At 46.2% G+C, this 16725-nt stretch overlaps 2 protein-coding genes across 2 annotated transcripts in view; one reads left to right on the top strand and one right to left on the bottom strand.

The window, feature by feature from the left end:
* LOC8030555 (FRAS1-related extracellular matrix protein 2) overlaps positions 1-13740 on the bottom strand; it is an 88826-nt gene extending 75086 nt beyond the window's left edge. Inside the window, exon 1 of the mRNA XM_042289694.1 lies at positions 13590-13740. Coding sequence (XP_042145628.1) covers positions 13590-13740 — 151 coding nt within the window. The remainder of the gene's footprint in view (positions 1-13589) is intronic.
* A 61-nt stretch (positions 13741-13801) lies between these two features.
* Positions 13802-16170, top strand: LOC121835465 (piggyBac transposable element-derived protein 2-like). The gene is made up of 2 exons (XM_042289693.1): positions 13802-13901; positions 15434-16170. Exons 1-2 carry the CDS (start codon positions 13802-13804, stop codon positions 16168-16170), a joined length of 837 nt encoding a protein of 278 aa, XP_042145627.1.
* The last annotated feature ends 555 nt before the right edge of the window (positions 16171-16725 follow it).

Below are 16725 nucleotides of genomic sequence, written 5' to 3'. Positions count from 1 at the left end.
GTGCTAGCTTTCTACCTTCGATAGCACTTCGGAGTTCCGGGGCCTCGAGCATGCAAACACGACCAAAGCACTGTGGAAGGCAATGAGCGCATGCTGGAGGACGGAGTTATTTACAGAAGAAGGCTTCTCGTGTGCATGCTGGCAGTTTCTGTAGAATGCCAAATTATGTTGAACCGTGTTATGTTGTCGAAAAAAATATCAAGAATGAGGGAGAGAAATAGGAAGAACACAGAGAAGCTTCGCCGAAAGCGGTGACATTCATCACTCTAAAAACTATTTCGGCTCGTGAAAAACAGTTTCGCCTCAGACGCTATCGCCCCCTGGTGTACTAGAAGGACAACTGGGCGACGAAAAACTCTTTCGCATCAAAAACGGGACTTAAAAGAACCCCTAATAGGTTTTTCACGAAGAACCCTTTTAGGGTGTGCTTAAGAAAAACGCTTTAGGGTGCAAACTATGGACAAGTCGAAGAACTCCTAAAAGTTCTTTTACGACAAGATTTTTTTTTTTTTTTTTTAGGGTGTACGCTTGGACGTTGGCAAGAGACACACGTGTGATCAGAAACGTAAGACCTCTATTAAGCCTGAACATCGTTTCATTGTAGAGTAGCAAAGTTCCGTATCAGTGTAATTATTTACTCGGTTGTACATTGAGCGTTCTATCGTGCCGCGACCGAATAGACAAAATTGATCAAATTTGGCTCGCCTACCAGGCCATTTCTGCTACCTGACAAGCGCAGCCGTGGCTTATTATTTTTACGCTTTTTACTTCGCGATTCGTTTTTAGCGGAGGCACGCGGTTTAGAGAACCTCGTTCCAGCGAACGTCGTTTTTGCCGACCCCAGTTTGTTGAATCGCCTCATAGAGAAACTAGAAAACGGTGATGAGCCTCCTGTAAAAAAAAAACTTAACCGCGACTAACTTTTTTTTTGTAGAGCCACTGCAGGCTGTCCCCAGTGATACACGTGCCAAGTATAGGGAAGTAGCCTTTTTGTTACGCGGAGTCCCCTTTTCGATAGACGGCATTTCTCTAAACCGAGCTTCGATAAAACGTGTCCGTTGTCTAAAACGTGTTTCGACGAAATGGCATTCGATCAACCGTGGTAAACACACGTTCTTAGGCCGCGGTTACACTCCGGACACATCGTACAAAAAGACGGTCTGCCGACAATAGGGAGTTTTAAAGAACCGTTTTCGCACATCCCATACGGTACGATGGGCCCTCCGGTACGAACTGCGCATGCGCGAGCCTTCTGGGGTAGCGCATGCGCAGTGTGTACCGGAGGGCCCATCATACCCTATAGGATGTGCAAAAACGGTTTTCTAAAGCTGCATGCTTAAGTTCTCAATGACTTAAGAAAAGCATCTCTAGCGACGCGACAGCTGAATCTCCCACGAAACATATTGAGGTATTTAGCGCACAAGGTAGAGAGAAGAAGGACAGGACAGAAAAGAGCGTCCTGTCCTCCTTCTCTCTACCTTGTGCGCTAAATACCTCAATAGGTTAAGACTACCAACTAGCCCAAATGTCAACTTTACTGCTCCCTCGAAACGGAAACACACAACACTAACAAACAAACAAAAAGAAAGAAACACCGCGTGGAGATTTGTGGAGTGTGAGAAAAAAGACGTGAAACAACCAGGGAGAGAACCAGGATCGAGATACAATCCAGAAGATGTCCGGGCGGCCCGAACCAGCAGCTGAAGAGCGAACCTCCTTCGAGCCTCGGGTAGAGGAGCCTCCTCCCTCTAGGAATGTCCAGATACCTCTCGTCCTCCTTTCCCCCTCACTTTATCCTCCTCTCCCCCTTTCACTCACCCCGATATGCAGATGTTGCCAGGCCACGATGGATGCTCTAAAGAACCCGGCCAACCCATTCTCCTTCTTTTTACTTTTCTTTTCTTGTTGTTATTGTTTCCTTCGCTATTATGAGTGGTCGACCCCCTTGAATATGACCCCTGTACGTGCCATCCAAACTTTTTCTTTAGGGGATTTAAAAATAGAGGTTTGGAGAGAGGGGGAGGCGTGTGTATACACTTCTCGCGTAATCAAAAGTCGGTGTCCTGCGAGGATCTATGCGCTTGCTCTTGGGATAGTGTAGACCGGAACAGCGGCGTGTCGTGATGGCGTGGCTTGCCCCGACCCTACCGCGTGCTGACGAGAATTCGTATGTTACGACGAGATAAGCTTAACGTCACTGTGAGACGAGATGCATGAACTGTGCTAAGCGACGAGCTGGAAGATGCAGTGGTTAGGGCTCAACGCTAGAACGGGGCCAGATAAATAATACAGCGGCACAGTTGAAACCTCAGAGCGGGATCAGTGAACTGTCACGAGGCACGCCCCAAGAGTCACGGCGGGGCAAGGCAGGCGTCATAGCGCGACAAGTTAAACGTCACAGAGGGAAGATTATTTAAGCGACAAGAGCGGAATGTCATGACAATGAACGTTACAGCGGGACAAGTTCCATGTCACATCACAATGAGACATATGTCACACGTCACTGCGGGACGACATAAACGTCACGAGGGGACAAACTAATTCGTCGCAGTGGGGCGACTTAAAAGACAACCCGCCACGAGTCAAATGTCACGTCCCAATGGCAGACGTAAAACGACGAAGCGGAACGGCCTTAACGTCACAACAGACAAACTAACCGTCACAGCGGGAGGACTTAAATGCCACAAAGATAACTTTACAGCGTTAAACGTCTAAGCGCGGTGACCTAAGCGTCCCAAGGAAACAAACTAAGTGTCACAGCGGCACAAACAATACATGTCACAAGGAGGAGAATCAAGCGTGAGAGCAGAGCGACCTAAACGCCACAACTGCTCTGGTCAGACATATACAAGAGACGAGTTACCAGCCGTTGCCACGAACTTTCCTCAAGCGATTTTTCTTCTTCCTCTTATTTTTCCCCCGTGCCACGTATCCTTGAGAAACCCACAGCTTTCGGGATGCCACTTCCGTACGGTACGTGTTTTCCGAACCGTTTCCTCCACCTAGCGGCGTGGACTGAAACGTGAAGAGCCCCATTTGTCGCTCCCGAACGATCCAATCTCTCTACGGGCCCATTCTCGTTCTTCTCAGAGCCAGGGCGGCAGAGGATTTAAACGCCCCCTCCCGTTATTTCGGGGGAGGCTGCCGTGAAAACGGCTTCTCAAAGGACTCTCCTTCATGGGGTTAAAACTGGTTTGATAGTTTGGGTTGGAGCCGCTCCAGAAAGTTGAGTCGGCTTTTAAATCGCTCTTCGCCGCTGTTGTCGGTTTTATTCCTTCCGCGTCTTTGATGCGACGCGCCTTCTGAAGAAGCGACGAGCTAAGGAAGGACGAGGACAGCACTAGAGTTGTATACGTGCGAGTCTAGTGTCGCGAAAGCAAAATTGTAATGTCGCACTACAAGTGTTTTTTCGCATTGTTCAAGTAGAAGACTGTATAGTATCCATTTTGTCTTCTAAACCAGACACAAAAATATAATTAAAAAAAAAAAACAGATATGAAGAGAGGATCACCTTGTTGGCCCATGGGGTATGCCAGTTTTTTTATGCTGCTTCTTACAATCTAGTGGCCTAATAAAGAAGTGTACACTCTAAAGTAAAAAAAGGGTGTAGTCTTGCACAGTTAGACAAATAGAGTACACCCCAAAAACTTCAGTTCAACGCAAAACATACTGACGTCGAATTTACGGCCCCAACGTTTGCCAGGGGCTTGATAACGGAGCGATACAACTTATAAAACAGCTAAAGTACGTAGCAACGAATATAGAGAGAGAGAGAGAGAAAAAAAAAACACGGAGGTTTTGGAGTAGAACCAAGAGAACCCAAATTATTATTATTATTATTTTTTTTTTTTTTGTAGTCCGTAACACGTACACTAGCTATTTTAATAAGTTGTACCACTCGGTCATCAAGCCACTCGTGAAAGTTGGTACCGTCGGTTCGACGTCAATGCGCTGTTCGTCGAACTGAAGTTTTGGGGTGTCTTATATGGGACAAAGGGTGTAAGACTACACTCTTTTTTAGAGTGTACACGAAAAGCAGAACCTGAAAGTACTAGTCACAATTCCAAAAAAAAAAAAAAAGACCTATGAAGACAGGTTCCTACCGATGTTTCTAGTAAAGACTGAGTGCTTGCATTTTCCTGAAAAATAACTGCCACATTTTTAACACGCAACATAGCTCCAAGGTAGCATCGAAGCAGGCCATATGTATTCACCGTTCCCAGAGCCCGAATTAAAATGATCGTCCTTTATATTGATGGAAGCATAGATAGGCTTCGTATCTCCCAAAATGACGTAAAGCCTTTCGTTTTCTCTTGGCTCACAATCGTGTTTTTTTGTTCACAGAGGTCAGTGTGGCAGGCATATAATTCATCGCACATCCCGGAGGCCACGTACAAGAAGCGAACGCATTCCAGAGACCTCCACTTTCCAGAGAACAGACTCACTTCCCGACTCGGAGCGCATGCATGCGCAGCCTGCACAGACGGCCATAAATCTCGAAACGTCTCGCGGCCGACGTCGTTTCCAATCAACCGCGCGGCTCCCACGCGAGCGTTCTGACGTGAAACGACGAAGCGACAAAACGACTGCCGTGTCGGATTACGTCGTCAAACAAAACACCAAAACTTTCCCTTTCACCTTCTTCACCTCTCTGCTGGACACACATACATGTGCAGGCCGTGGCAGAACCGCGCATAAATCGCACACGTGCATACAAAAGTATCTCCACTGCCTAGAATAGAGAGCATCCACTAGCGGTCATAGCTGTGTGCGCGACTGCTGAGAGCGTGTTGATGGCGAGCTTCCACAGTTCGCGCATTCCCCCCCGTCAAGTCGGTCTTAGCAGGTTATCAATGTGAGCTCGTTCCGAGCATGCGCTCTCAACAGCGCCCTCAAATATGGCGTCCAGTGAGTACCCCCTATAGAAAGAACGATGGCCGAGTGCTTTAACGCACCACGGAGCTCGGAGAGTGGCTGAAAGCTCGCATCAGCCCTTGCAGTGCTTTCTTTTCAGTTGAGACGCTTCCATTATGCACTTCGGCGTCTTGTGAGCTTCGAGCGTGCACGCGAAGCCAAAGCACGGCGGAAGGCAACAAGCACTAGCTGTAGGCTGTGCGCCAGGAAAAAAAAAAACACCCCGCCATTTTAATTTTGTTTGTGTCCAAAGAGTCGCGAAGTGTGCTTATGCATTGTGCGACAACCTACACAGTGCAGCGTGATGTTCCGAGGCTAACTTGTGTGAACAAAATATCCTACGTCGCGTTCGCGCTAACTGTGCCAGGCAGTGTGTCTACAAACGTCAATACGCGCTTTCAACCAACACGGATATATGCACAAACGAACACTGAGACATGGATACACGAATACGGAACACACATACAGACGGGCAAACACACGAATGCACACAAGAATAAGGCAAATGTGGACCGATGTAAAAAGAGGGAAAAACAAAAGAAACATACGCGCCAAAGGTAACAAAGCGGCTCGTACAAACACAATACACGCGGAAGAAAAAAAGATGCACGAACGTATACATACACGTGCACATACAGACACGGCTATATTCGCCAGGTCTTCAGCAGAAAGACGAGAAGACCTCTTCGCTTCTTGTGAATAACACACAGAAAAAAGTTCGCCACCGTCGGGAAGAATAAATACTCGCCACTGAGGTCGGGTCAGACCGTATTTCACCCGAGACATAGGGACATAGCCGCCGCTTCCACACAAACATACACACACAAACGAAAGTGCTTCGTGAAAATCACCGGTGGCACCACAGTGCACGTTCATTCTTCCCAATTTTTACCTCCTCTCTTTCCGCGATCCCATTCTTCTTCTAATATTCTCACCCTCTATCCTTTGTGTGGCTTCTTTCTTTTTTTTTGGGGGGGGGGGGGGGGGGGGGAGAGGGGGGGGGGAGGCGCCATGTTGGAAAGCCATAAGCGATTGGCCCCCATAAGCCTCGGTTTATTACGTTCCCTTCTCTGGGCGCCAGGTTTTTAAACATTCCGTCCCGCGTGAAGGGGCTTTGAAGGGGGATGGCCAACAATGCGAGAGCAAACTACAATGAACGTCCGTTCCCTCCGCCCCCTCCCAACATATGGAGGCCGTAGTTCTGAATTCTCTACGTCATCCAACGAAGTCCCACGCGGGATACAGATTGGAGAAGACTACCACGTCATCGTTCGAATTAGACTAAACTTATGTTACGCGTTCGATTAGGCAGGGAGAAAGTAGGCCCGTTGCTCTCAGGCGGGGAGAGCGAGAGCGTTCACAAGACGCGACCATGTAATTCTGGCGTTACTATTCACGCGATACGACCATAAAAGCGGGGCTGTAACTTCCGATTATGCACGAGCCACGTTCGAGGGGAGAGTATTCACTGGCGGACATAGCTGTACGTGCGCGACTGTGGAGCGCGTGGTGACGTCGAGCTTCCACAGTTCCCTTGCAACGTGCATTCCGCACCCTCAAGATTGTCAGTCTTAGCAGCCTATTAATGCGATCTCGTTGTGAGGATGCGCTCTAAGCATCCCCCTCAAATATGGCGTCCATCTGTCCATTCGCGATAACAAACGTCTGAAATGATTAAAATAATAATTATGCAGCACCCGGACTCAGCTGCATACCATCAGATATTTCTTTCAATTTGATTATTTGTATCGCTTTTTCTCTTAGCATCGGGGAGCGAGTATATTTCACTGTACGTGATAGCGACGCCGAAGCTACATGCAAAAGCATGTTCTTCTGAACGTGCTCCCACTGCTCTTATAATCGAGTGCGAAGATAAAACGCATATGCGTTTTCCATAGGAATACATTACCGGAAGTCAAATTTAGACTGCTTGCTGTCTGCTTCAAAATGCAACAGCACACTAGCACCAGCTGGGCCTCTAGCGTTTATTGTAATAAATCTATGGGTCAGAAGCCATCACTCTAAGCAAAGCGCACATAAAGGCAAGGAGCCCTATGCTACTCTGCGAGACCAAGGGACCGGGACGACGCCACCTGCTGCGATTAGTCAGTGCCGCGCCGCTGACCAGTCGCCGCACACTGCTTTGTCACGAACCCTTGGTCCCGCCGTGTAGCACAGGGCCCCAAGTGCATGCTGCTCAATGCTTGCGAGCTGTACGGACCTAGGTTGGCTAGCTAGAAACAGTCTTAGCTAAGACTGCATGAAAGAAAGCACTTCCGGTGCCAGGCCCAGTCGCTTAATGGCACGTGAAATCGAGTCTCAAAGGCTCGCGCGTCCCAGGCTTAACAGGCTTTCTTTCAGCCAGTCCCAGATAAGACGCTGATTCTAGCAAGCCGGCACAGTTATCCCTGAGTCTTTAATGTGGACCTCGCGATAGCGGCGCAAAAACGTACGCCGGTACAATGCTCATCCAGATCGAAACGGGCAAGGGTGGGGAGATTGAACCCAGGATCCCTAGGTCCTGCAGCGCGAGCTTTCGCTCTGCCTGGTGTGAGCTGCGGTGCGCTAGCCCATCGTGGCTACCGACCGCTCCGGCTGGGCCTAGCCGTCTCGCCGAATGAACACCAGCCACAGCTGAACGCGGAGGCAAAACTCGTCCAATTCCTGCTCTGCGTTGGCCTCCTTTGGGTGACGTCACAAATTGAGAACTTCGGCCTTGGTATCTAGCAGGTGTTGCCCCTTCATCTCTCTCTTTTTCTCTCTCACGGATACACACCTTCTCTTCGGGAAGCGATTGTGTCCACCGGCGGAACGAATTCTCGAGGGTGACGGTCAAAGATGGCTGGACTCGATAATCGAAACTCAGGGACGGGGAAACTTTCCAAAACGAGAAACGTTCAAATAAAAAAAAAAAAAAAAGCCCGATCAGTTATTTATGATGGGGTAAAAAAGAGAAACCCTAGTCAACGGCAGCTTGAAAAAAAAAAAGTAGGGAGTGCACGAGGGAATAAAACTCGTGCCCCTCGGAGACTTGGTTCCGAATGAGAGCAGAATTTTATATGCGGAGCGCAAATCCGTCTGGTTCTTGCGCAGGGGTTGCAGTGACGTCAGAACACGCGGAACTCTGATTGGCTCTGATTGGAAGAACTGTGGATAGACATCAATACTAGGTGTCTATATCCTTCCAATCGGAGCCAATCAGAGGTCGGCGTTCCAACGTCACCGCCGCCACCCCCCCCCCCCCCCCCCCTCTCCTCCCACGCCTGAAGCAGACGAACTTACGCTCTGCATATTCGCTCGCTGATAGACAAACGCAGGGTGTGCCGAGTTCGTTGCATCTCATTAACGCCCCACAGCCAATCAGATCGCGGCATCCCGATAAGAATAACGAGGAACCAATCAGAATGCAAGGAGCGCGAACATAATATGCGTCGCCCTGGATTTTTTGAGCCGTCAGGAACCATAGGTGTGTTAAGTTCGTCCAGGTCAGTTTTGTTAAAAAAAATGAAAACCGAGGCGGTCGTCGGTCGACACCCAAATTCCTAATGTCAGAGTGCTCCGGCCGCAATACTTCCGTACACGATCACTTGCGAAACACACAAACAATACTCGTAAATGTTTGCATGCGCTTTTGCGTGGTTCTCGGAACCATGGTGACGACGGAGTACCACTTTTCAATAGGGATGGGAACATGAACGTGATGGTTACACGTTTCATTAATTTTTAAGTGTAGCTGTATAAAAATATTTATAAGTCTACAGTAACACTATTCCTTAGTTTTGACATCTTTAAGTGTAGTCAGGTCGACCTTGTAATCCTAATCTCAAATTAAAAAAAATATTGTTTTCATCTACTTTTGAGTTTAACTACACTAGGAAGCATATATATACTAAATATAGGTCTCTACTGAGCACAGCGATAGTTTGCTTACGGAACCACCCCGACTGCCACGAGCCTATACATTTTACAGAATTACAAAACTGTCCGAACTCTGTAAGAAAAGACGAAATGTTTTCAATAAACAACACAAATCAACGACAGGTGTATTTATGGTGATTAATACTCCTCTTTCGAACACGCCCTAATAAGATCAAGCCGTAGTTCTCAGAACGCCCGAATCAAAGACCCGCACAGACTTTCGTTTTCGCAATTGCCCAAATATGGACTGCAGCTCAAAGGAAGATTCAAAACGAAAAATGACCGCGAACACAGAGCAAGTATAAGTGATAAGAACGAGCAAAACATTATCACAAACTCATTTTTCGGAATCCCATCGCCCAAGGAAGAAATATCGTCTATCTATTCCGAGACAAAAGAACCCTGTCATGCCATGAAAAATGACAGCACGCCATCCGCAATATCAACATTTTTTTTTTCTCTTTTCTGACTTTTTGCTAGTATTGCAACACCAAAGTTCGTTGCACATTTGCGCTGAAGCAAACAGAATGAAAACACACAAACACATTCCCTCGAAAGTTCAAAAAGATAAATCAAGTGATTTCTTGTCGGCATTTCATAGGCCTAAAGCCCAATGACGCAACGGGTTTACGAGGTATTGATTCTATACTCGTCTGTGCTCATCTACATCGGTTCATCCCTAATGGCACTGACTATGCATGGAGCTCACCAATGAGTCCTGAACGTGTCCAAAAAGTTTTGCTCAGAAAAGCAAGAAGGCTTAGCAAAAAAAAAAAAAAAAATCAAGAAGGCTTAGCATTATGTACCAGCGTTTATCACCCGAGTCAAAAACGCTGAGTAACTATAGACTGTAAACGCATGCGCGACGGTGGAGATTCCTCAGGAGAGAGCTGTTTATTGCGCATGCCCAGAATAGCTTTAACAGCCCAGCAGACAAAGATTAAAACGCACAGAAAGCGATTATTAGAATGGCCTACGGACGCTACAGTGCTTTCGTTCGCAGCTTTGGAAGAGGCGACGCCACCCAGCGGAAAAGTTGTGAAGGAAAGAAGAGGAAGCGACCGTCTATCCAAGTCTGCAGCAGAAGGCTGCCGCGGCCTGGCGTCCAAGATGTGAAACAGAGGAAAGGGAATTAAATAGAAGCCACGGAAGAAACCATCAATTCCGTAGAAGAAATATCATATTGTACCAAGCAGACACGCGGCATAAGAAAAATGCACAGAGAAAACGCGTAAAAAAGCGCTTATTCACTGCTGTTCTTTCTTTCCGTCGCTGGCGAGCTGTCTTCATCATTGAAGCTAGACGTCAACGTAATCTTGGAGAACGAAACGGCAGGTCCATATTTCACTGGCTGCTTAGTTTTTTTAGTGTTTTTCCCCGAATGTCTTGTGGCAGACATCTTTGCTGCAGAGGCCAGATTAGTGATTCCAAGTTGGAATCTTCCGTCTCGCTTTTACTTTATGCGTGGTATGGAGGTGGATGTGTTGCTTGAGAAGTTTCGAGAACATATAGGATTTCATCTAATCACTGCTGCTTGCAGAGGATAGAAAACCCGTTATTGCTGAAATGGGTATAATGGTTTCGAAACTTCAAACCCGTGATAATAATCAGGGAAGAAAGCGAAATATTTCGCTCTTCATGCAGAACACGTTCAATGACGTTTCGATAAGTTACAGTTACAGATAAGTAGGCAGAATGTTTTAGCGGTTCACTTTATAGCTAAACATATTTGAAGGTTTAACAAACTTGCTTAATAAGGTATATGACCCTCCAGCGTCCAACTCTCTTTTCCATGGAAATCTTCCAAAGATGTAACGCGATTTCTTTAATAGCTTTTGGCTGAAAATGCCAATCCGGCAGCCAGCACGTCCTTGGATTTACCTAAGTATTATGTTGAGTTACATTCTGAATATATGCACACAATTAAAAATGTAATATTTCATTCTTTTTAAGCGAATTTTGTTAATCTTTATTTCGTTGAAATAAGGTTGACCGAAATCGCTTTGATACTTCAAACGTAATGCAATTCAAATGATTAAAAAAAAAAAAAAACTCCTTGGCTAGTATGAGCTTTTAAAAGAGTAGTTTAATGTGATACGATCGGGCCGTTCTAATATCACCTTTAGATTCGGTGAGAAAACGCTTATTGGAATGCTCTATTTAAATGTTGCTAACGTAATCTTTCAGCCGGCGACAGATACATTTGACAGAATGTAGGGCATTGAGACTTGAGACTTAGGCAACACTTACGTCAACAACATACATATCCGTCCCTTCCAAACAGTACATGTAAATGCACATAACCATGCCAGGAGCCAATTTGGAAAGATATTCTCTTTTAAAGAAAGCAATGGTGGGCCTTTTTCTATTACTTTTGTTAGCCAAGCAAGTCCTTCTGACTCCTTCAGAAATTGGTCGCCATGTTTTTCGAAACGTGTGCCATGTTCGGCCTAAAGTTGTATGGTCACGCGTATTGCAAAACCCCCCGAAAAGCATACACCAGAACGGAAGAAAAACAGGAACTCACGACTGTCAAAGTGTTAAGAAGTTGACTGATTTACTACCTCTTCTACACGGAATCACCGGAGAGAATAGTCTGCTCTACAAAGCTTCAAGTTCCGCAGAAAAATATTCAACATTGAAATTGATCGCGACAATATCACGAAGGGGCTGCAACAACGGAATTACAAACTCAAATGAATCGCGGGCGTCGATGCTCTCGGATATTTTTAAATTCCCCAGCCGAGGTTCTTTTGCTAACTTCAATTATAAATCACCGTTCTTCCAAGAACCCACTTAGAGCTAACTTTAAGAAACAACAACAAGAAAACAACATTTTATATAATATCTTTTTTTATATTCTCTAGCCCTCGGCATATGGGCTTCTAAAGATCATATATGTAGCGTCTCTAAAGCATTCATCAAGGTCATTTTACGGTCCCACCAAAAAAATGCTCATCGGTCACTGTCCCTTCACGCTGTCATCCGATCCAGGCATCTGGTTAAGAACAAAGAGAGTGCGCAGATAGGCCGTCGTGACGGGCTTCTAAGCAGATGCAGATGTCCCCTAACCTAAGCAAAACAACCCGACTTAACAAAAAAATAAGCGCTGTTGTAAGATCTTAGGACAAAAAACAACCACGTTTTGTCGTGCCTTTGGGGGACGCGGAGGGGGGCATATCGCGTTCAAGTATAACTTAGTAGACAGTGCATCCAGGCGAAACATAAGGAGCGCCCCTGTTCTAGAGAAGATTAAGTTAGGCCTACACGCGTATCATCAGCCACCACAAAGGACGCCGCGTTGCTTCTGATGATGAGTGGGCATAGAAGGGTATCCCGTCGTCGGGATCGTGAGAAGACGGGAGGATCGCGATTTTAGTGTTCGTTCTTGTCGCCGTTCTTGGCGTTCGTGATAACGAAGACACAAACCTAGGCGGTTGAAACGAACTGGCTAAACATGTTGACTAAACGTCGGAGGGATTTTACTATTCATTCTTGTCGACGCTGCTTCTTGTCCTTCTTGTGACGAACATACAAAGCACGATGGTTGAAACAAAACTAAACTGACCGCGAGTGTCTTTTCTCCCCCCCCCCCCCCCCTTTTCCCGTCTCCCCACATCACGGACAAGATGTTTGTGTGCTTCGTTGTCGCGATTATTTGTCGCCAAACCTGTTTTCTAACCGGAACGAAGACATTCTTTAGTTGTTTGGATTGAGACACAGAGTCAGACGCGTCTGTATTTGCTAGAACAAACAAGACAGCGATTGGGGAGATCTCAGCTGTATAGATTTTCATCATGGCTATTCGGTCCACTTTCAGCTATAGGCTAGAAAAATTATCCGGAAACTGTTAGCATTACTAAGCCTGAATCCGCCTTTTTCACATAAAGACGACATCAAGCGGCGAAAGCTCGAAGTGTACTTGTCGTCCGGAAAAGGTGTCGCGCTGCGTCTCCTGCCTTCCCTGTGACTATGAGTCATCTGAATCGCGGAGGAGGTAGGAGCATAGGTAGTGCAACTCCTCCTGCGAGCGTCGACCGTAGTTCCAGCTTTCGCCGCTGCGCGTGGAAGGTCTGCGCAAGCGCTGAACTCTTCTTTAAAATAGAGTGCCTTCATACACACGCGCGCCCTACTTTAAAAAGGTTCGTTGTTTTCTAATTTCTCCCTTCAGTTTTCGACCACAAATAGATCTGAGAAAAGCCGAGTGCTACGTCATAAAATTAGGAAATAGATTCTTCAAAGGGGTGAATTAACGTTGAAGTTTGGGCTAGTTGGTATACAGACATAATGTTTATGCTAGATGCCAACCCGAATAAACTTCAGTTGAGACTCAGCGCTGTGTCCCGTCGGTTACCTTTTTTACTTTGTCCACGTCTTCACGCTGTTTTTGTGTTTATTATACAAAGTGGTGTACTGTCCGAGGTGATATTTCTGCTCTTGCAAAACAATACTGAAAAACATGTTTCACTTCCAAACATTATTATGCATACGTACAGTGAAAACAAACCAGGAACGTGACGAGTATCTTTTAAAGCAAGTACCGCGTATTTTAGAGAGTTTAGTTACTCTTATGCCAAAATAACTGTAATATATTTTTTTTTTTAACGGGTACGACACTATTCAGAGTTAGTTTTCTTCCATGTTTTCGGTCTTTCGCAGTTTGCGTCGTCCGCTAAAACTCACAACTACTATTATCTTGTTCTGCTTAAAAAAATGCTTTGTAGACCGCTATAAAGCACGTGCCAGTTTTTACGCACCTTCATATTCAACGGTGCAAGTGGGGAACTTCTCCTGTTTCACGTAGAGAACATATACAACTTCCGAATCTAAATATTCCACGACAAAACACAAAAACGATCGAGCAGGAACCTCCAAGACCATGTCGTTTTTCTTCTTTCCAAAGCACATATTCCGGAAGCTCGCCAACACGGCCTCCTACTTCGTAATGGACTGCTCGGCGTAGTTCGAAATGCGCAAGGGGCCCGAGAACAAAACATCTTATCATTCGAAAGCAGCGGGAGCCCCTAACTGTCAAGCGAAAGAAACGAAGCGAGATTATCCTTCAGAATGTTAGTTCACTTCGCCCCTAACTTCCTGGACTACATACGCTAACTACTTTCGGTTTAAACGAATGATCGTCCTCTTTTTTGTTTTTAATGTTATGTTCTTTTTTTTTAATGTTTTCCTGAAACCTCGTTTCGTAAGGCGGGGGCTCGTGTCTGCGCGCTGTAACCTGTAGCCTGGGTGTACACCAGGAAGTTGTATCTGTATTTTCTTTACAAATACTTCGCGTAATCTTATCATGGACTTCAGTAAGCGACACGAGTCATAGTCGTAGCCAGTCCAATGCCACGTGCACGTCACGGAACCTTCGAGTGAGGCACAGCGACGGGCGCAGTCACGTGATCATTTAGCAGCGCCTGATTGGCTGGGATGGGTCGTAACGCCCGTTGCAGACCATCTTAAGGCGACACGGAGTGTGTACCTGACACTAAACAGTCACTGCTTTTAGCTCTAATAAGCTGATAGAAAGCATTCCGGCTAAGATACGTTGTTTCCTACCAGCGTTATGAGCACATTCTTCGCGTTCTTTTCTTTAGAGCAGATATCTCCGCAAAGAAGAGCGAACCCCGCTAAAACCGTCGTTTTGAGATTATATCCGTCAAACGCGGTGTGTAACAAGTCAGCAATTTCTGTAGACACGCGTTTTAAATGTCCACGATTTCCGTCGAAAAGATAGCTCTGCAGTTCTGCGCGGAGTTGGCCGCTGGCCCCGCTGATAAAGTGAGAACAAGCTTCAGGGGACCCCCCACTCGCGTATGGTCTTTGTTGGTAAAGTTCATTTTCGCTTCCTCTGTCTCATCTTCTATCTCCGCTTTTCCATTACGAATAACGGGCTAGGAAAACTTGCTTAACGACATTGTGACCCAAAAGGTTCATACCCACGTTTGTAGGAGTACTAACTGAACATTTCCAGTCGCGTTTATTGCAAAGGCATCGGCTAATCGTTTTCGAGTTCCTTTTTATTTGTAACTATTCAATTGGCACTGAGTATTGTGTATACCGTATAGTTATATCCCTCTTTCGTTTATTGTATCTCCGGGGATACAGACTTAAAACGCACAAATAAAAATTACTGTAAATATATACTCCCTCAAATGGGCAATGTATCTCATGGGACACATCCTCCGCGGCGGCCGAGACACCTAGCGCCACCTCCCGGAGCCTACAGCAAGTGTTTCTTCATGAGTGACAGAACATGGAGTCAACCAGTGCTGGCGTCCTAGTGTCCACGGCAAGTACTACTTTGTGCTCTAAACGTTGAAACGGTAATCGAAATCTAACATTGCGATTTTATACGAAAGTGTGCAAAGACTTTGGTGGTGTATTTTTAATCGAATACCCCGATCCAATTATGCAAAGCAGGGTGATAATCCGTGTGTATCTCACAGGATACACTGCACGTTTGGGGTATTCATTCCACTGTTTTGTATATGTTTTTCCAATGTTTTTTTTTTTTTTTGGCTTGTGCAGGAGCTAACTGCAAGGACATTTTATGTTTCACGATTGAGAAAGAGAGCCACAGTGATCCCTCCTGAAGGTGGAATATCCGACGTCGACTCATCAAGCGATGATGAAACGGACGCGGACAATGACGACATCATCTTCAAGGCAAGGAGTAGAAGCTTGGAAGTAGAAGAATCCCTCTCGGAAGACGAAGCTGAATTGCCAAGGAACGCCGCCTCCTCGAAACAAGGTGACAAGTACAAATGGAGGAAGACAAGTTTCGACCACGACTTCCGAGCTCCAAAACCGCAGTTAGAGCTTGCACCGGAGGATCTCACTCCACTGCAGTATTTCCAGATGTATTTTGGCGATGAGTTCATTGAGAAGGTGGTTTACGAGACAAATCTGTATTCCACTCAACAGACCGGAAGCTCAATCAACACGAACGTTGCAGAGTTAAGGTCCTTCATCGGAATTCTTCATATGATGGGCGTCATCGGAATGCCTTCGTTTGAAGACTACAGGGCCAGTCAAACAAGATGTGACAAGATCGCCAATGTGATGCCTGTAAAACGGTTCAAGAAGCTCCGAAGGTTCATCCATTTTATTGATAACCTCCAGCCAGTTGAAACTGACAGAGCCTACAAGATTAAACCTGTGCTTGAGCACATTCGGAGCAAATGCAAGGTCACAGAGAGCGAAAATCTCTTCTCCATTGATGAGATGATGATCCCGTACAAGGGTAAAAAGGCGGGAAACCTGAGGCAGTTCCTCCCCAAAAGACCTAAAAAGTGGGGCTTCAATCTGTTTGTACGTGCGGGTGTTTCTTAGATGGTTCATGACTTCATTCTGTACACCGGCGCAACGACATTCGAAGGTATCAGACTTGCAGAAGAGGATGAGGCGCTTGGTCTCGGCGCAAAGGTTGTGTCGCGCTTGTGCGAGAGCATTTCTCGTCCAAATGAGAGCATCGTCTACTTTGATAATTTCTTCACCTCGCTGGAACTGATTTGACGATTGAAAGAAAGGTATTCTTTGCACAGTCTCGGCACAATTCGAAGCAACAGGCTTCGAGGCTGCTCCCTAAAGGATGACAGGTCACTGCTGAAAGAGGGAAGAGGCAGCTTTGACTACAAGGTGGACAATGTGGCAGGACTTGCAGTCGTGAAATGGGCTGACAACAAGACTGTAATACTTGCAAGCTCTTGTGTCTCACAAGACCCAGTGGAAACAGCGAACAGGTTCGACAAGAAGGAGCGTCAAAAGATTCCAGTTTCTTGCCCACAAATTGTGAAACAGTACAACATTCACATGGGCGGTGTTGACCTTGCAGACATGTATGCAGCGCTTTATCGCACCCCATTCCGCACAAAGCGATGGTACTTA

The sequence above is a fragment of the Ixodes scapularis genome, unplaced genomic scaffold (assembly GCF_016920785.2).
Source record: "Ixodes scapularis isolate PalLabHiFi unplaced genomic scaffold, ASM1692078v2 PGA_scaffold13__105_contigs__length_92229423, whole genome shotgun sequence".
Taxonomy (NCBI): Eukaryota; Metazoa; Arthropoda; class Arachnida; order Ixodida; family Ixodidae; genus Ixodes; species Ixodes scapularis.
Note: the sequence above shows the minus strand (reverse complement) of the source record. Positions and strands in the feature narration are given on the sequence as shown.

Coding starts and splice junctions, on each gene's coding strand:
- LOC121835465 (XM_042289693.1), top strand. CDS start 13,802: ATGCGCAAGGGGCCCGAGAACAAAACATCTTATCATTCGAAAGCAGCG. Junction 13,902..15,433: donor GCGAGATTATCCTTCAGAAT/GTTAGTTCACTT, acceptor TCCCTCCTGAAG/GTGGAATATCCGACGTCGAC.